Here is a 20,989-nt window from a genome sequence, read left to right on the forward strand (position 1 = left end):
CATTATCAGTGAAATTGGACGCGTTACATAAGATAGTTATGTGACGTAATTATATTATTTTAATGGATGTAATTGATGTTTTAGCGCTGTGTAAATTGTGATAAATGAATTAAGGTAACTTCGAGAAGGTTTTGTAGGAACGTTGTTTGACGTTTAACATGCTACCGGCGTCCTGCGATAAGAACACGCCATCACACGTCGTTGCAGTGTGCTTAGCCCTTAAGTAGTCCTTAAGTCTTTAAGTAGCCTATAAAGTTCTTGTACGATTTTACCGGCTACTAAAGGCGAAAGAAATTGAATTCTCTATTTCTAACCGTTCGCAGTTAGCAACAGTTGAACTCAGAATACAGGATTTTTAAAACCTCATAAATCAGATTAAAAAATCGTTTTCAACCTAAAAAGCAAGTTATTAATATTTTTTTACCGTTATTAGGCTACATTATTAATGGATTTTATTTTTTATTCTACTTAAGGAAATTGTCAACTATATTAATTCTGTATATAATAATCGTTATAACACTGGCGCATAGCATTATCGGAACTATAAAGATGCAAAATGACAGTGTCATTATAAATAAATTATGATAATTTTATTATAAGCACGCAATCAACCGTTGAGCAAGCCTGTCCGAATAAAATAATATAGTTGCACAGAATTTTTAAGATTTTACATTATTGAATTCAATTTTCCTTTGAGGTATATTGATTAGTTCTTATTTAAATATGTATTAGAATATAATAATAGTAAACATAAATAAAAACAAAATAAATCATACAAGAAAAGCAAAAGATCAACCAGTATGCAATTTTATAAATGAAATATCAGGATTCCACGTCATCAAATTCTATTTTCGTTCTCATTTATATTAACTTGTTAATTTTTGGAAAATTAATTCCTAGTGTTATTAACAATTAAATAAAAATAAATCATGCAAATAACGAACGACGACAACGGTTAAGCAATTAAGTTCTATTAACATATTAAAATTGCAGTATTCCACGTTATTAATATTTGACGAAATTAATGCAGTTTATTATCTATTAAATTAAATAAATAAAAAATAATTGACAGTTCATTTAATTAATAGGATGACAACAGTTAAACGATTTATATTTTAATGTTAACTCTGAAACACAATACAAGAGATTTCAACAAATAATATTGTATCCAAACTTATTAATATTCACAGCACCCCAATCATGTTCGCTGTATCAAATTAAGCTTCAGAAAATATATCTAGAAAATATTCTTCATAAATATCAAATATATCATAAAAAAGAAAGCAGCAGATAATATCACCGATAGGTACCATAAATTGACATCGTAAAATTCGGAAAAATATAGGCGGAGGACACAAATAAGACCATTAAATATTTTTTTCAATAATAATTTCAAAATACTAAGAGCACTTCGATATATAAAATATTCTAAGGTAGGTATGTAAAATGAAACGTTGAATATCAAAGGCATACTGCACAATTTAAGCAACAATGCAAAATATACCAAAATAGGCATCATTAAAACAAATTGCAGTGCCATCTAGTCGAGACATCGGCCATTTAGTTGTAAAACGTCAGTACGACTTACAACATCCTGCCACAAAAACGCCAATTGCAGCCGAGATACCTATACTAACTGAAATTGTACCGAGTATCAATAATAAGTCGGGACTACAAAAAATCACAATGACATTTATCTAAAAGTCATTACAACAAATGAGTGGGACATACTCAGACTACGTATCATGTTATAATTATAGAGATTACATGTCTAGATATACCTCCTAGGATCAGACTTGTCAGTTAAAATAAGAAGCTAAAATATGACAGTTAGACAGGCTAAGACAAATTACACGCAAACATTTGATCATTGTAAGCTTCGTTAAACATGATTTTTAGTTTAGTTGTAGCCTTTCAAAGCTCGCTGTAATAATTCGTATCGATCAATACGATATTACTGGTGTACTGAGTAGCTTATAATGTCAATCAAGTGTCAATTTATTTATTAATATGATATCCCGGATCAGTCGTTGACGGACGGTTGAACCCCTGTCTTATGAAACCTCACACGATCAATTTGTCCGTCCAATTTGCGTGAGAGTTCAGGATTGATCAAGTAAACTTGTGCGAGGCGAGAGTGCATGTCAATTCGCTTGACAGAAAGGGTTCTTGAACTTGTTTTGTTTTTCTGACAACTTGATACATAATAACATCTGCATATTGCACACATTTGTCTCATCTGTTCTCAATAACTCTTCGAATATTTACTAAATGCTATGTTAACTGTGTTTTTTAATAAAGGTTCACATTAAAAAAATATATGTTTGAAGCTAAATCCGCAGCAATCTGACCTTCGTGTATAACTTAGTTGTAATTATACCAACTAAAAAGCTATAAATACAAAGTGTTTCATATAAACCAACTGCAAGTTGGAGCAATCCCCAACTGATGCAAATTGGACGGTAAACGATCGTGTGTAGCCATTAAGAACATGAAATTGATAATATTAAACGACAGGAACTTTGTAATGGTTAAATGATAGACTACGTCTTTAATGTGAGTTCATAATTATTTTATTACGAAGATAATATCTTTAATAGCGTCTACTATTACAAAATCTGGTCTATTTAAAATAGTTTAAGACATGTCTTTTTTTTTAATATTTTGTGTACCAATCCTAAACTTTCACGTGTAAATCGATACTGATTCTTAAAACGCGCTAATCATTTATTCTTTATTATCAAAGTGTCGACACTAAAATGTCAATGCTCCGATGCGGTTTCTTATCGAGCCGATATAAGATAATGTATTTAGATATCCTGAACTTATGTCGCAGTGTCTGAAACTGCTATGTTTATTCTAATTATAGGTATTGTACAGCACACAATGGACAGTCATTTAATATTTTAGACAGGCTTATACCTAGACGCCATAACCACAATGGGTACATAGTACGTACAATGAATTTTCCTGAAATACTAGGTAATTTGGATCTGGCGTAAGCGCATCGCGCGTGAGTGCAGGCGTCAGAGCAGAGTATGTGTGACGTAAACTGTGAGCATTATTTGAAGCATATTTAATTTACAGATTAATATTCTGATATTTGTTTCCTTGCTGGCTGCTTGGCTAGCTCTCTATTTCCTAAGTGGTACTGTTCAAAATTAGTAGCTAATGAGCTAGCGTATAAAGTGCTCCTCGTCATAGATGACTGAACGTCTAATGCTATAGTAAATACATAATGAAGGCAAGTTTCAAACTTACACCCGTTGTGAAACTGACCCTTTAAGACACCCAACTACAAAAATCCTTAAAACGTGCTAAAGCCACTTTGGCATCGCAATAATTGAGTTCATCGACAAGAACCAGGTTCCAAATCGTATAGCAACAACATAAAAATCAAAAATCCATGCAACACAACTGATAAAAAACTAGAATAGATTTTATGATAGTTACGATAAATAAACATTTTCATTTCCTTGAAAACTGGTCGTTTTTTGGTGGAAACTGCGCGATCCATTCTGTGATACGCGTTATCAGTGAACAACTGATAGCGAGGTGTAGGCAGGGCGGCGGTGGCGACATCTAGTCTAGCACAGCGACACCAGACGTCAAAGACTAGCCGATAGACAGGCCATACCTTTTCTACCTACGCGACCGTTTATCAGACTTATCGACACAATCACAACGCGGCGCGATAATGATACCAGCGTCCAAATATAGAAAATAATATACTTAAGGATTGTTCCGTTTGTAATTCCTGAATATGCTCATAGCTAAACATAATTCACCCAATGCCTGCGTCATAGTCACAACTAGCGCCCCGCGGTCTATACGAAAGTCATTGACGTATTCTCATAATAAATTGACGTTGTAACTTTCAATAGGCGTTTGACATTTTCGTCAAAACACAAGGACGTCATTAAAAACGTGGAAAATGTCATCGACACGTAGTCTTTAAATTCGTGATAAATAATTATGTAAAACTACTTAAGTAAAAGAACTTGGCCTTCAATCAACCCTAAAATAATTAGCTTACAAGCGTTTTTACGAATTGAATGCATTATAAAGATTTTTTTTTTAATAGTGACAATTGTTATTGAATAACCATAAGTTGAAAGGTTAAAATCAAACGCAATGCATGATAATGACAAATGCATCCGTACAAAAGGACCTTTGGCAAAATGTTCTACTTTAAAATGACAATTAACTGCGATAGACAAGAACTATGCGGTATCAGCGTTGAGTGTATATCCTGGGTCGAAGATCACGGCATTGCATAGGCCATGGGGCCACCTTTCGTCAACCTTTGTCTTGTGTTATCATCAATCCCATTATAAAGTTATCGTGCTAGCAAAGACAACGCCCATTTTCTAATCAAAACGCGGTAATCTACTCTTTAATTTTACATTTCAAGATTCGATTAGATTTGCTGCTATTAGAGTTAGACAAAATAATGCGTGGCATAAATTTTCTTTTTAGAAAACCTTGACTAGCCACTTAGGGTCAATTCACACTGAAAGAGCAGCGGCCGGCAGCGGCCGGCAGCGGCCGTAATTGCAAGGGATTGAGCGTGAGCGCGGCGGGCCGCGCGGCGCCGCGCGGCGCCGCATCGCGCCGCGCTCTTACATTTTCCGTGCTCTTACGGCCGCTGCCGGCCGCTGCTCTTTCAGTGTGAATTGACCCTTAGTAAAAATCAGATAAGCTGTTGATTGACTGTACTTTTCGTAGATAGTTACGATGAACCCGCTAATGGACGACATTAACTAATTGCCGAATTATCATTAAAACCTTTCTTTGTGTAATTACCGTTTTGTTTCATGTTTATGGCGTCTTACGTTTTAGCAACATTTCGAATAAGAGAGTGGCGTAATCAGATCGTGTGCGGGGGTACGAAGTTATTCGTTATCTTACACCACCAGGCGGGGTCGTCGCCCCTCATTAGTGTTGTATTTCAGATTAATTACGGTCTCAATTAAAATAATGCTTTTAATCATTACGCATAGAATTTCCTTATAAACTTGGCTTGAACAGCAATGGCAATGTAGTAGCCACTTATGATAACTATTTATATAGAGAAGTTGAGAATAGCTATTTCTAAGCTGGGTATTTATCGAGTGTAATTGCAGGTCCGGCGTCATTGCTCGTCAGGTTTTGACGCAAAATACCAGTTGTAAGATATTTTGGATAGAGGGAGAAGATAGATTTGACAAGGAAAATTACAATTACAGATTGGCATCATAAATAGAGAACGGGTTAAATATGTGGCACATCCGATTTGAATAACATTCACAAGTTACGATGAACAATGTTTGGGCGATAATTCAATTCATCGTTTGGACGATTACAGAGTACTGCGAATATTGTTGTTTTACTACCTGATATAACAGCCAATACGTTTTTGGTTTTATACGACACCCACGTAACCAAGAAGACGCGTATTATTAGCCACATATTAATGTGAAACTTAAGATCAAATATAGATGACCCATTTACCTCGCCCTAAAATTAATATCTACATATTATTACCTAAGACATAAATTACCTAAAACTTGACGCAACAAACACAAATACACGCGAATGACGCATCTTGCCATTTAACACGTCTATGGCTGGCACACATTGTTCTATAATAAATAACGTATTGAACTTACTAGCACGTTAACACTGTCTGTGACATTTTTAGACTGTATACATAAAATGCGTGTTGGCATAATGACGTCACCGTGACCCGTATAGCTGCCAAATTCATCGTACATAAGGTACCCTAGCATTCGTTACGAGAAATTGAAGACGTTGATAAAACGTCGGAATAAAATCAACTTTATGGATGATTCAGTTTTATTGTTTAATCTTAGTTTAAATGTTTGGTACCCTCTATAGTGGTCGTAAAACTCGCGCGAATTAAATAAATAAAGAAATAAAGCAAAGAGAATTTTGTGTGAATACTGCATAGACGTTCCGCGCTGGCTGGCTTACGGAATGAGATATACTATTTTTTTAAATAAAACATGTTAACTTTGAACATTACCATCGAATTGTTTTTATTTATCTTGTCACCTCACCTACACAAGGGTTTCCAAATTCCATCAAAAACTTCTTACGAAATGACTTGTCTTATTGGGTGAGAAATCTATTAAACCCTGAAGAATGGCTGCCATAGCAACACTTTCCAATCTATACCAACACACACTGACACCGTAACTGCACAATGCGCATACAAAAACTATTGCATAATAGAACCGCTGTTGCTAGGCCATCGCTCGCCTATTGTAACCTAAACCAATATTGATCTAAGATATAACACAATACCAACTTCAACTATCGGAGACGTTACTAAGTACTTGTAATCAGGAAATTAATTGAATAATTCCGTACGGAAAACACGTTTGATACAAATAAGGTGCTTTAAAGAAGGATTTAAATCCAGAAAGGGCTTTAAAGAGCAAACTCAAAAAAGGCAGTCTAAGATACCTTAAAATTGCATAACATCGCCAAGAAATCAAGTTTAGATTAACGAACGCCCTTTCTGTAACTATTTATTCGATTTATGATCCGGAGCCCTGTCAACGAGTATTGAATATCTACTAGTATAGACTATAGACAACAAAGTAGCCTTTAGAACCGGCTACGAGTTATGCACAGGTGTTTCTTGAGGTCACTATATCGAGAATCTTAACAGTCAGCTGTGAAAGACCTTAGAATAGTGTACGTACTATGTACTCGGTTTGATGGTCGACTCGTTTTAGGATTCCGTATTAGAGTAACTAAATAGAATACTATAAAGTTTCGTAACGAGTTGTCTATGGATATCCGAAGTGTTAGAAAAAATTGCTAGTGGATTTTTTGCCGACTTCATTTTTGGCAAGGTTTATAATTTATTTTTGTTGGTTGCTAGGTGGCGACAACGTGGTTAAGAAGACTAGACTAAGAAGAGTCATGAAGGTATATTCGAGCCCTAGCATTTATGAGGGCTTCCACAAAACATCTCTCTGTATGAGCATTAGAATATAGGAGATGTTGTGAAGGGAAAACGTGAATTTTTGTGTCCAAAATTAAGTAAAATTAATTACATGTAAAGGAAAATATGAGAAGTTTATTTCCGTACCCTCGTGCCACTCCCACATTAGAAATTGGCAGAATACACCGTCAATGTCGCTTCACTCACATTACAGGCACCATAAAAACGGTAAACTTAGTATCGGACCACGCAGTGTTGGGTTCTGTACTAAGTACTTATGTTTCATCGGCCACAATGACTGTCATTATTTCAGAAGAAAAACGGAAAATCGTTTTTAATTAGAGGACGTGGCTTCTGGCACGTTTACACCTATCTTATTCCATTTAATCAGTCTAATTTCCCAAAGTTAAACGCGAAATATTTAGGACTCTATTAAAATACCTTCCTTCCTCGTAGCATACGTATGTATTCCGTGTTTGTGTTACATTACCGTCGAATAACATTGTTACAATCACGATTTTAGTGGATAGTAATTTAATCCAGATAACAAGACGTTGAAATTGCCAGCTCCACGCTTCGCGGTTTGGTGGTGTGAGAAAACATGTTCACGGTACCAACTCAACGCGCCCAAATGTATCTTGTGCCAAAATTGATCAACCACCGCTGTATTTCATTACAATACCACCCTTTATAATTGCACACGATTTAGCAATTCGCAACCTAATCTTCCGTAAATTGTTACATAATTATTTCATATGTAAATCATGATGTATATGAGATGAAGACCATGTTCATATAACGAACCAATAATTATATTTAAAGTGAAAAATATTGGTAAAAATGTGTCCCCTGCATGGATGAAAAGGTACCTATGATTTGATGGGTATCTATGACCACAAAATAGTTAAAAATTTTGGTGCTGATAACAGAATCACAGGAAACATAGTGCGAGAAGCTTTAGAGTAAATTATCAAGAGGGAAAAGCGATTCGCATCACGTGAAAGAGTTCAAAAAGAGTTGGTGCGTGACTCGTGTGAGAGCACACGTACGCGAGCCATGAGTCACAGGTAGGAACACGCCACCTATTCATAATCATATTTGTGTTGTCACAGCTTGCAGCAGATAACGGCTCGGCCAACAATTATGTAAGAGTTAACCCCTCACTGCTGACTAGCTGTACTAAAACTTGAAATGTTTGCAAAGCATCGTAGGTACGACACCTGAAGGCAATCGAAAGGACGTTATCTTGACAGCGAGGCAAATGCACCTAATAGATATTGGTATGTTGACTTTACATAAGTCAAATTCACGATGTTGGACCCAACCAACTAATAGAAAAAAAAATGTGTGAATATCTACAACACGTAGTCCAATTGTGACTCCAATATGACAAAGATCAATTTGCAATATTAGCATAAACTTTATCTGCCGAAGCTTTGTTCAGTATTTCGCATCATGTGAATAAAAGCAATAAAATTGTACTTATTCCCTCGTATGTGTTGCGGTCTTTTGATCCGCAAGCCGTTGGTCCTTTGTTGGTAGGCGAGGGTTAACGAAGAGGGAACGGTTACTATGGAGCAGGGGACGAGGCGACCTGACGGGGATTTGTGCAACAATTTTGCATTGATAAGTTGTTATAAATGTGCCTTAGATGCAAGGTCGATGTTAAAGAGTTTCTACAACTTTGAGGTCTGTAAAATGTGTGCTACAGTACAAACCCATCAGTATTAAAATTTATTCAGGGCCTTGTCGAAGAAACCAAGTCATGAAGGTATATCAAATATGGCTGCCTATACAGTGCAGTCAGCTTCCGTACATAAAGGATATAAAACAGAAATAACAGTCGCTCGGCGGTCTTGATAACCTAGATATAGTGCGAACACTGGTCATTTGATTTTCTTCCAATAGGAATCAATCACAGCATGTATTACTGGTTTTGCCGCACATTCCTATTTTATGTACCTGACTGCAAATTTTATCAGCTCACAACTAACTTATTCGCTAGTTTCGATTTTCTTTTTATGATGAAAATATGCAGCACAAAAAGTACTCAAAAGAAAATTAGCTAAAAATCAAATTAGAATTTGGGGAGCTTTTTGTCGTTGCACCAAAAAAGGGTAATTAAATAAAGAAAAGGTTCAATTTAAACATTTACCAAGGTGATTGCATTGACATTGTTTCACCTTAAGGTTTGTTATCAAAACGTAGTAGTAGTCGTTAAAAAATAATTGCTTATAGAATAATTTATATTGATTTGGATTTGCACGTTAATGACATAACAACTAATCAATAATTAGAGACGTTTCTCGAACACACGACCATGTTCGGAATACCTGTCACTTCTATCTTGAATATGATGGTTATGAATATTCAAATTACCAGCCAGCCTTTCGTTTTGGAATAGAAATTAAATAATTTTCTTTATCAGAAAGTCGAATCCTAACATAGCACAGCATGTCATCAAGACAAAGTAAACAGTGTGAGGTACCTAAGGACCAGCACCCTCGGTGGCTGAACGTCATTAATTTCCAAAATTTCCAACAATACGGTAACACACACTACAAACACGTGCAAACTCCTCAAACATTCGCAACATATACGTAATTTCATGTTGGAGTGACATACCAATTACCAAACCTTGGCCAATACATAATTGTAACATTCGGAACAGGAACGGAACAGGGAAAGGAGGCCGGGTGACGAATCCAGTCAATGATTCCTTGAGTCATTGAGCGGGTAAAACCTCGGATTATCTAACAGGGTGACGTAGACTTTGTTCAGGAAATCCTTCCTGTTACATCCTCAACTGACAAATAGAATGGTAGAATTTAACTCGATTTATTTTGAGCACTCAATCAAATCCAGATTGTTGAAAAGCTCTCGTGGCGAAATCTGGCCGTTGAGTACGGTCTGATTTGTAAAAATCAGTCAACCTAAATTCGCAAGTTTGATAAAGGGCTAAATAATCATGATTTATATTTCCAGCGGGGACATTTTCGTATTTTCGTTTAATAATAAAGGAGGTTTGCTCCTTAAATATAAATCGATTTATACTGGCAAGTTCGTTTTAAGATCATGTTTACTCAAAGTGAAAAAGTTTGTACTTACCCTTTCGTGGAATTTGCTCGAATCATAAGACCTCTCCGAGCAGAGGTTGTATATCTTATAGTGGTCCTTGTGCATCTTCTCTAGAAACCTGTACACCTCGTCTATGTGATTCCTGTATACTCCTTCTAACTTCTCGGCGGGGAAGCCCATCGCTATCAGCCTGTCTGTGATATCTGTACAATATGCTTGTTAAGGAAACATTGAGAAAAGTCAGTGGGGTTAAAATATAAACTTTTGTAACGTTGCAAAAATATTTTTAGAAAAGTTGAATAACATAAAACAAAATCGATGTTGTGCGCCGACTCTTAAAACTAGTAAAAATAAGTAAAAAACCTAGATTACAGTCTGGCTAATGCCACATGAACACCTAACCTTTACATGACCAGAACTCCTCATCTTTCAAAGATCATAAAGTACAATACATTATATACATTATACAATACAATGCATTTCATTTTAACATCCAAACCATTTACATCCCTAATCCAAATACAAAAAGTTTAAAAGCATAAAAGGCTCCGTTTGTCATCGGGATCACCCGATTGACAGTACAACAACAAAGAGACAAGGATCCCCTACAAATCCGCTTTCCTATCACGTGTAAGCCTCATCGGATCAGTATTCTTTCGCTATCCACGTATGTCATGTTTAAATGTTCTGAGCCACTAACAGTAATGCAACAGTCATTGCACTCCACATCGACGTGAATAAAATATTTAGCGTGCTATTCGCGTACATATTTAACAAGGTTACTATGTGCAATTATGCATAATTACTGCTCCAATAAAATCGAATAATAACACAGTTTATGGGGATCAGCGTGCGAATTCGATGGGTCTTGCCGAAATTCCTGTTACACGCCACATAGTGAAAGTTACCCCAGTCCGAAATTAGTTTGGAGAACCTTTTCGGTCGAACGAACATCAACAAATTCTATTATAATTAAATACCGCTATCCTTTTACAATAAATACTCACAAACAAATCAGGGGGTTAAGATTATATAAGCATCGGTTTTAATAGATTTGTAGTTTGACAGCAGTTAGAGCAGTTAAAATAAAATTATACAAGCGGTAAACTTCAGCTGCTGGCAACTAGTTAGTTGCTTTCCAAAAATATTATGGACATCAAATTGCACTTTTACACCCTCATTTCTGTATACATATTTATGTTCAGCTAGCCTTCGCGGCATAATTTAACACAATTCTGTCTTAATTAATTCTATGGGAGAAGTTGCGTCACTATTGGACTTATTCGGTGATGGCCTAGCCGCGGTGGACTAACGGTATCGTTGCCATAGCAACGGCTGATAGGGCCAACGTACTTTGGCAATACAATAACATACTTAAGCAATCTGATAGTTCCCTTGGCACAAAAAATAGGCACGCTTGGTTTTTTAGATATCGTACTTTGTGTCACAGACAAAGTGGCCAAGGAGACACATTGGTGTGCGTAAATATACGTGCTCGTTCTTGTCTTAAGACCTCTTTAAATTAATATATGTAGTGCCTTGGTTATTTCGTTTCGAATCATGTGCTAAATTAAGTTTAAAAGATTGCACAAATTCAATGACCATTAATATACTTCATACAACAAATTGACCAAACGTTAGAACGTCAACGTGTGACGTCACTTGTCATGAAGGAATATAGAAAGGTTTTTTGCTATGAGCGACGTCAGCATGGACCATGGACTGTATTATAATGGTAAATGTAAAATGTACTTACTATTAAAGTTTAGCACTACGCTAAAAAGGCAAATAAGTATTTACCAAAGTGCACATCACGCAGTAATAGGACAGAATAAATTCAAGTAAACTAATATCAATGTCCTTAACCCGCTAATACCTATTGTCTTACTCAGACACGTAGTGCCGCTGAATCGTAAGACAAGAAAATTTTTTTTTTAATATTAAATGGCAAATTATCTTTAATGTTAGTTTTATTTCAATGAGCATATTGCCGGCTACAGAATACATTCTTAAAAAATACATTTACGGATCAGTTGGCCGCAATAAAATATTTTTAAGAAGAAAATGCGAATATCGTGACTGAAGGCAAAGGTCACGTGAACCAGGTGCAGCTAATTGCAAAGTATTACTATATTAATGCAGACGGAGTAAATGAAGCAAGGGCAAAATGCAATGTCCCGCTCAATGCCGCTGTGCGAATGCACCGAGATTTTTTACGTTTGACAATTGAGACCTCAATTCATTTACACCATTAAAGTATGAAACCCTCGAAAGAAGAGCGGCATTATGTCCAACGGCCGGCGGACTAACCGCAACTTACATTTTCTGTTCATCTTTTTAAGCACTTCGTATGCGGTGAGCTAAGCATAAAATGTAAGCTATATTATCCAAGGGACTGAAACACGATGTACAAAAGCTCAAAGCTACAGAAATACAAATGGCCGGACTTAATTATTAAAAAGAAAAATATGAAATTCATTCAGAACTCCAATTTAAACTTCCATGAATATTATTCAAATTTAGATAGCGAGTCGACGCGGCAAGTGGTTTCAACTTTCAACCTCGTGATCGTTCAAATGAGATGTGAGGCTTGACTGGTCGCTGACCGATACTCCTCGGAGATACATCGACGTAAATGGATATCTCAGGAATGACTTAGCAACGGAAATGAGTAATACGAACTCGGATGGATAGAAATACGAAAAATGAGAAATATAACTCAATTTGTGAAGTTTATGGAGTCCCACTTTAGGGTCGCCTTTGAGCAAAAATTCAGAGATAGGCAATTAATCTGTTCGCCGTGTTTCAAAGCGAAATTTTCCTGGAACGAGTTATGGTAATCAAAAGATTAAACTACGATGGTTAAGGCATAAAAAATAAGTAGCTCAGATTTCAACATCGCAATGCCTTTTATGGATCGGCGAAACTCCTGAGACTATAGAAGCGAGAATAGATGCTCAGTATTAGCAAATTTCACGCGAGAGAAAATCTCGGAGACGCGAATTTGTATGCCAGCGCAGTAACAAGGATCAGCATTCGTCAGTTCTCATAGTGACTGCTAAAAAAACGACAAGACTGCCGCTAAAATCACGTAATATCAGATTACAACACTAAGATAACGCTAGGCGTAATAGTGAGTGACGGGTTAACTTACAAGCGCGCGGCGATTGCAAAACAAAACATTTTATTGTACGCGTCTAAAATATTAAATCAACCTGCATTTTTCATGGCTACTGTTCGCGCACCGTGTGACTATGCAACTATTAACCAGACAGATTTACTGACCAGACCTTGGGAGGATCGGTCTGTTTGTGACAGAGAAATACCAGCATAACATTGCGAAGTAGCTACAATGATAATGATTTTTTGATTATCGATTATTTTCGACCCTAAAATTGAATCGATTATATGTATTGCAAAGGACAAAGGAGAACGTCATGTTGCGACGATTGAACGTAAAGCAAAGTGTTGCCAGAAATTTTTAGGTTTATTGCAAATTGTGCAGTCGAGTACTGTTCATGTGGAACGATAATTTTGGTTTAGCATTGAGAATTGAAATATACATTATCTAGGAGGCCGATTCAGAGGTTTATTTTATGTATGCCACGGCAATACTAAAATGGAATAGTCAACTTCAAAAACAAAAACTATTACTGATAGTGGTGGTTTCAACGAGTAGTTTTGAGGGCGTGGTTAGTGGCCACATCGCGTCATCGCAGCATCAAGGGCAGGCTAGCTCGGTCGCCCATGGCTTCCGCGCGGGATTTCTTGCCGCCTTTGGGAATCAACTTAATTGACGCTAACATTTTATTCGCTTCCAAAAATAGATGCCGGACCATTTCGCATAGAAATGGCAGTCACTGTAATGGTTTCGCAACTGTAAAAAAAATATTTATCACGCTTTTAGTTTCTAATCAACATTTTATATATTAACGAATAAGACTTGTGCAATTCCGAACCAAAACGCGTTAATAATTTATTTAGATACTAAATTACGCAGGTGGACATGCCTAAGGCGGAGCAAAGGATGCAATTATAATTTTTGTAACTAAACTCTACACACTGTAAGTAGGAATTATGCCATGCACGTCACATAAATAAAACAGAAACTGCCAACAGTTAAATTAATTGCCGTAATAATATACACTGATAGCAATAATTGCATACATTGTTACAGTCACTGAAGATGGTGGTCATTATGAAAAAACGAATATTCAAAATAAAAACACAAACACGACGAGTGAAAATGAACGAAGCGATATGGTCGACGAATAAAAAAACGAGAATCATTTACGTAATTGCTTGTTGCTATGGCAGTGAACACTGTGAACAGTGTACAACGCAAATGAGTTCAAACATTTGATCTAACGCAGCGTAACATTTGAACAGAAAACGTGAAGCAAATGTACACGCACGCTTTACTATTTTACAATAAATCCTCCTTTTGAATAAGCTTCTCCTATTCAACCGGCTTACGGAGCAATAACCTAAAGAAATCCAATTACACAAAGGAGCTTAACGCTGACACATGTGAAAAAAGATTATCTACCATTTGCAGACTGCAGACTAAATTATACATGCAAGTTACCATAGCGTGCATATGAATCACCCCAGGTGACCTAGATATAGACAGCTCAATAAGTGTTTAAATAACGCAATTGAAGACGTTCGGTTTGTCGTCAAATGCGGAAATTTCAATCGATCGTGGCCGCAACACAATTACTTTTGAAGTCTTTGTCTTGCCAATTAATTTTGACTATTTCACAGATCAATAATATCAGTAAATAACCCTCTCTGGTTTTATTATATTCACTTTTTAGACAGCTATATGTCAAGGCTTCCAGTTTCCTAGGAATGGTCGTGACGGACCAAATGGCCAAAAAAACTCATTCAATAGCAGTGGAATAGAACCGTTCGGTTCAACAACTTCATCCATATAATCAGTTTCATTTACAGTCATTAGTTAGTCGAAACACGAGGCGATCCTCCGGGAGCACCGACAGCATTTCCGCGCCGTAAAATCATGGCTAAAACACCATTGCCGAAAATTAAGCGGCCAAAAGTAAAGATGAGATTTTAATTAAGTCATTAAAGCATGACACGGGTGACGAGACCCAACGGGTAACACCACAGAATTATAAAATAAGGTTACACAAAGTGACAAACATGACAAATTGCGATTAACGAAAATGTACAACACGAAGCCGTAAGTATGTTTAAACAAGTTTACAATTTGTTTCCAACTTTGTTGACTTTGGATGTTACAGAAATCCAGTTGATGTGAAGGAAGGGGCAGGCTTCGTCGTAATTAATTAATAATGAATGCTAGTTATTATTGGTTTTGATTTCTGAACAGTATTTATAATTTAATTGATCACGCGATGTTATTACTATAAAGGATTGGAGTAATGGGCTTGAACTATTGTCTACATGAAAACTCAAAAGTAGCAACATAACTATAAGGTACTACTAATGTGAAATGGAACAGGTATCTTATTTAATCAAAGATTACTTACTGTAAGAAAGTACGTAGAATAATATTAAGATAGATACGGAATACTGAATCAGAAAATTAAAGACAACAAGAAGTAAAACATTCGACTATCCTTCCGATCGACTTCATCACAATCTAATCCATTACCCTGGCAAATCTGGTCAATTTTCGATATCCAAACTAGATTACCTACCTATCCTATTCAACTTGTATTTCTTCTGTTGCTAGGCAAAGTTTTTTGTTAGCATCAAGGAAGCTTCAAGCCATGAGTAGGTGGATAGTTACAATGACTTCGTATCGTTTCTGGGTTCAGTCAGCACTTGGGTGTTTTTGCCGTTAAGATTGAGCTCGAAATGGTTCAACGATTTGGCATCATTATCAACTTTGACCCGCAATCGCCTCAATTCTTGACTTCAATTACTTAAATCAGCACACGATTCTACAGAGTAGATAATCTTGTTAGAAGCAATTATCGTCATCGCATGTAGGCAATGCAATAGTACATGTTTTTCAGATGGCCGCTAATAAACACGTTTTATAGATTCTGAGCCTAGTAGGTGAAGTTTTGTTGAAGGAAAACGTGATGATCATATTCGATCAGGTCGTCTGACATCTCTATTTATGGGTACAGACAAAGTAACCGAAATATTTTCATATTGAAGTATTTATGGTTACGTAGGTACGCATTATAATTATCAAGCTTTAATCAAAAACTTGAATGTACATTTTACAGGAGTACATGGGATAAATAACACGTGCTAAATTGGTAACACAAAAAAAAACAATTTTGTAACAATGAAAGACGTTACGATGTTGAGTACGCAACGTTACAGACCTATAGATCTTTATCGATGGAGTATTATTTAGAGGCCATGAGAACTGTATGCGTGACGTCGTTATCTCGTTTAAAAATATAAACCAAAGGGAATCCGTAGCTCTGACAGGAAAACGACATACGTGCTTAGGCAAAGGCAAAAGAAAAAAATACAACGAAATAATTGGCACGCACCATCTCCACATACAAAGAGTCTTCATCTAATTTTGTTTCAAAATCACGTTTTGTCAAAAAATGAAGCAAACGCCGGCCAGTCTACGGGCTAGGGCTTTCAAATACCGGATTTTTTCTATTCCGGTATCAATACCGGTATTAGAAATTTCAATACCGTGATCACGTGATCACGGTATTGTCGGTCATGCAAATATTGCAATACTCCAGATAGCTCCTTTATGCGTCTTCGAAGTGCTTTTGCAAGGCATAAGTCATTAGCTTGACCATCTAACTTCGTCAATATAAATTTTAGCGCAATATCCGCTTTTAGTAAATTGGCATCCCGTTTACAAATTTCTAATACAGTTACTTTGACTACAGAAAGGCTGTTGTAAATATTTTTTAATATTGTCAAATCGATTTCGTCTAATTCGAAATCGGAGTTTAATTTTAGATCGATTAAAACTTTTAAAACACAATTCTTTAGTTTCAAAAAGCGTCCAATCATAGCCCCGACACTATGACTAAAAATGAGATTGACTTCATCATGACGAACAAGAAGCGCACAGTCAGAGACGTTTCCGTGATCAATAGGTTTAATACCGGTAGCGATCACCGACTTGTCCGAGGCTCTCTGAATATCAACTTCAAGGCCGAACGTTTCCGTCTGATGAAGGCCAGGCTCCGACCAACACTGCTCCAAACCATTTCAGGGTCTGAAACGTTCCAGTCAAATTTGTAGAACCGATTTGACGCCGTGGAAACCACAACAGACGTTAACCAGAACCACAAATATATGTTTCGGATCCTCAGGGAGGAAGGTTCGAGATTCTGTAACATGCAGCGTAAGGGCAAGAAATCAAAGCTTTCAGAAGAGACATTAGGGCTTATGAAGAAACGACGTAAAAACCCGCCTGTCACTTCGTCAGCTAAGCAGGCTCTAAACCAAGAGATCAACAAGCACGTACGACGCGACATCCGGTGCTCCAATACTCTTGACATTGAAGGAGCAATTGAGCTGAATCGGGGGTGAAAGGTGTTCGTACAATCTCTTGGAAGAAGCCACTTGACGAAGCTGACCACAACAAGTGGAGAAGACATTTCTTCGGTGCCGGCAGTCCTTTCGGAAGTGGAAAACTTCTATGGCCGGTTATACGCATCGCATGCATCTCGACCTGATCCCGGAAATGAGGATTCTAGAACCACATTAACACGCCATTTCACCGAAGACCTGCCAGAAGTCAGCAGTGGCGAAATCGAGATCGTTCTGAGGAGCTCAAAAATGGAAAAGCCCCTGGCGAGGATGGCATTACAACAGAGCTATTAAAAGCAGGAGGTAAGCCTGTACTGGGGAAGCTCCAGAATCTTTTTAACGCCGTCCTGTTTGAAGGGAGAACTCCAGAGGCGTGGAGTAGGAGTGTTGTCGTCCTGTTCTTCAAAACGGGAGACAAAACCCTGCTGAAGAACTATCGACAAATTTCCCTCCTAAGCCACGTATATAAGCTGTTCTCAAGAGTGATAACGAACCGACTTGCGAATTTTAACGTCTGAGTCTGGGTTTGGAGCAGGCTGGGTTTCGGAGCGGATACGGCACCATAGACCACATCCACACAGTGCGGCAGATTATACAGAAGACCGAAGAGTATAATCAGAACCTGTGTCTAGCGTTTGTGGACTATGAAAAGGCCTTTGACTCGGTTGAAATCTGGTCTGTTCTGGAGTCCCTGCAGCGTTGCCAAGTAGATTGGCAGAAAAAGGCTCGGAGGATGATGATGACATCTTACGAGTATGTAGTTATTTATCTTATTTAATACAACTTCCTGCTACTTATTTCAACAAACCACAATAATTAAAATTATAAAAAAATTGTAATACCGTAATCACGGTATTGGCTCGTCAATACCGGTATTGACAAAAGACCAAAATATATCCGTGATCACGGTATTACGGGATCCCGTAATACCGGTATTGAAAGCCCTACTACGGGCTAAAAGTTAATTAAAAAGAGGTTCAGGGCCCAGTTATGGAAATGAGGCATTGTTGCTATGCACGTTTAACTCGTAATATAATTTCACTGCCACATCTTTTGAGTGACGACCTTGGGCTTAACAACTTAAACGACGCTTTATATGGAAAGGAACCGGAAGAATTGCATTTTTTTCTACATTAACGTGGAGAAGGGACGACGGAATCAGCCCAGTTAATAACTTAAGATAAACATCTTGGTTTGCTACAGTGAACTGCGAAGATTTTTTAGTATATTGTGTTGTGAAGTCTTCCATACTGACATTTATAGCTACGTTTTTGCAGGGAGTTCGATCTGTCGAGATTTGTTTGGCATACAATGATAAATTATGCTGCAGAACAACTTAAAAATATTCACATTGTTATATTGAGTCAATTATTTTAAAAGTACAGATCAGGAATGTCAAAGGTGTTTTTTGGAAGAATTTAACTGACGAGATTTTTTTGTACAATCATAATTTACTTAATTAACAGACCTTATGATAGAATCTTTTTTCACCTTTTTCGCAGACATGCAAATAGGTACGTAACTACATATATTCTGGTTAGCTTACATCAGGACCGCATTATGAGCTTCCCTCACTGCTTGCTTAGTCTTTACAAATGCTTATTAACTCAACTATGAATTTGAATAATTTCACCAGCAAGACTTGTTAATGCTCTGTACAATGCGAGATTATGTTAGATAAGGCATGTCTTGATGTACGAAGACATCACGGCTGTGTTAGTTGCATAGACGTCGGGCGTCCGCACTCATCCCAAATGTGTTTATGTCTCGCAACCGCCGACCAAAATGGATTAACTTCGAATATTATACAGAACACAGTATGGCGGCCAATTTTAGTGCATCACATCACGTGCAATATTGTTTTTACGACGTGCTGTTACTTATAATGTCAAGTACGAAACGCTGTTGAAACAATCGAGCGGTTAAAAACCTTTTTTTTATTGTTAACAGCCATTGTTAATAATGCAGACCTTTGTTGTATGCTAACGCTTTGGGATTAGGTAGTTACATTGATTTTTTCACAATTGCATATTATAAAGTCAATGACCCCGCGCCAGACGTAAGGCGCAGACTTTTTTTTGTATAAGTATCAATATTTATGCGACTGGGACCAATAATATCTGAATAATTATGAAACCTGAATATTTTCACACGCCATTATGAATTTGTCGTCGGCTAATTTGATAGTAAGTAGTTGAAAGTTTTCGAGAGACTAAAATACTGTAATAGCGATGCGATGCGATGGGGCGCTATAAATTGCCCATGAATATTTATAGAATGTCTTTCGCTTTATGATTTGCACGCGTGATGCCGCTTACTAATATGATAGATAAAATAGTAAATAAGCGTTGCTCACGCTTGCCAGCTGATATGCTATTTTTTACTCTCAAATCAGCATAATACAGATAAACTACATAAAATAGTTACATGATAAGTGGCAGGAACGTTGGTCGTAGTACAATAATGTGTTACAACAATAATTACATACATTGTAACGAAACGTCGCGTCGTCACAAGAAACACGGAGTTGCGTATTTAAATGAATGTCCGCAGATATCTGTGAACGTAATTGTTAATTATGAAGGCGAATAGCCACATGCAAAGCACAATTGATAATAAATCAATAGTAGGTTTGTACAGAGATGTAAGCGCGGCCGCGTTATCGCAATCTATAACTATACTTATCGTTAACATTATAAGAGCTTTTCTACATCCTTATATTTTATTATGTGTATAGAAAATGTAAAATATGAATTTTATATTGTTAATCGTTGAATTATAATTTATTTAAGCCCGTTTTGATATTATCGGTCTCCAATTTGTAGAATATTTATATTTATTTATTTATAATAATTAGCATGTTGTTAAATAAGAGAAAGCGTCGTAAACAATAAATCTATGAATAGCATCGCCTTGCATTGCGGGGAGTGTAGCCACGGCATGCTGAATTTTAATAAAATCATAGCAGAAAGCGAAACTATGCAGAGTGCAACACGTGTTCGTACATCCAAAAGTTAGAGCTATAAAATCTCATAATACCTAGACGTAATGAAACACTTGTTTTAGATCTGATACAGCTAAATTAGTAAGCGGTTACTTAGCTAGTGTTTTGTTGTAATTTGTTTTTAATTGTACATAATTATGTGTTCAGCCTTGGTTTCACTACTTCATTTTTAGGATTCCTTGACGCCTATTGTCGCGTTTACTCTAAGCAGAACTTATCTAACAGCGTACTACGTTTGTTCATTTACATATCTTAATTAAAAGATTATTTTAAAAACTCGTTTTTAGGGTAATTAATTATATTAGACAATAAAGTGGAATACGAAGTCGTTTTTTATATTCTATAATCCTATTAACACACAACCCGATATCAAAAAATGCATTCACCAACGATAGCTACGAAACCAACCTATCAACTTCGATACTACACCTATT

At 36.7% G+C, this 20,989-nt stretch overlaps 2 protein-coding genes across 3 annotated transcripts in view; both read right to left on the reverse strand.

Moving 5' to 3' along the window:
• Positions 1-20,989, reverse strand: part of LOC110373175 (myeloid leukemia factor) — a 238,890-nt gene that overhangs the window by 94,630 nt on the left and 123,271 nt on the right. The window lies entirely within an intron of this gene.
• Positions 1-20,989, reverse strand: part of LOC110373249 (phosphatidylinositol 3,4,5-trisphosphate 3-phosphatase and dual-specificity protein phosphatase PTEN) — a 44,064-nt gene that overhangs the window by 18,930 nt on the left and 4,145 nt on the right. For both annotated transcript variants that reach the window (XM_021330463.3, XM_021330464.3), the window contains exon 2: positions 10,067-10,239. In XM_021330463.3, coding sequence (XP_021186138.1) covers positions 10,067-10,239 — 173 coding nt within the window. The remainder of the gene's footprint in view (positions 1-10,066; positions 10,240-20,989) is intronic.

This window comes from Helicoverpa armigera, chromosome 18 (genome assembly GCF_030705265.1).
Source record: "Helicoverpa armigera isolate CAAS_96S chromosome 18, ASM3070526v1, whole genome shotgun sequence".
NCBI lineage: Eukaryota > Metazoa > Arthropoda > Insecta > Lepidoptera > Noctuidae > Helicoverpa > Helicoverpa armigera.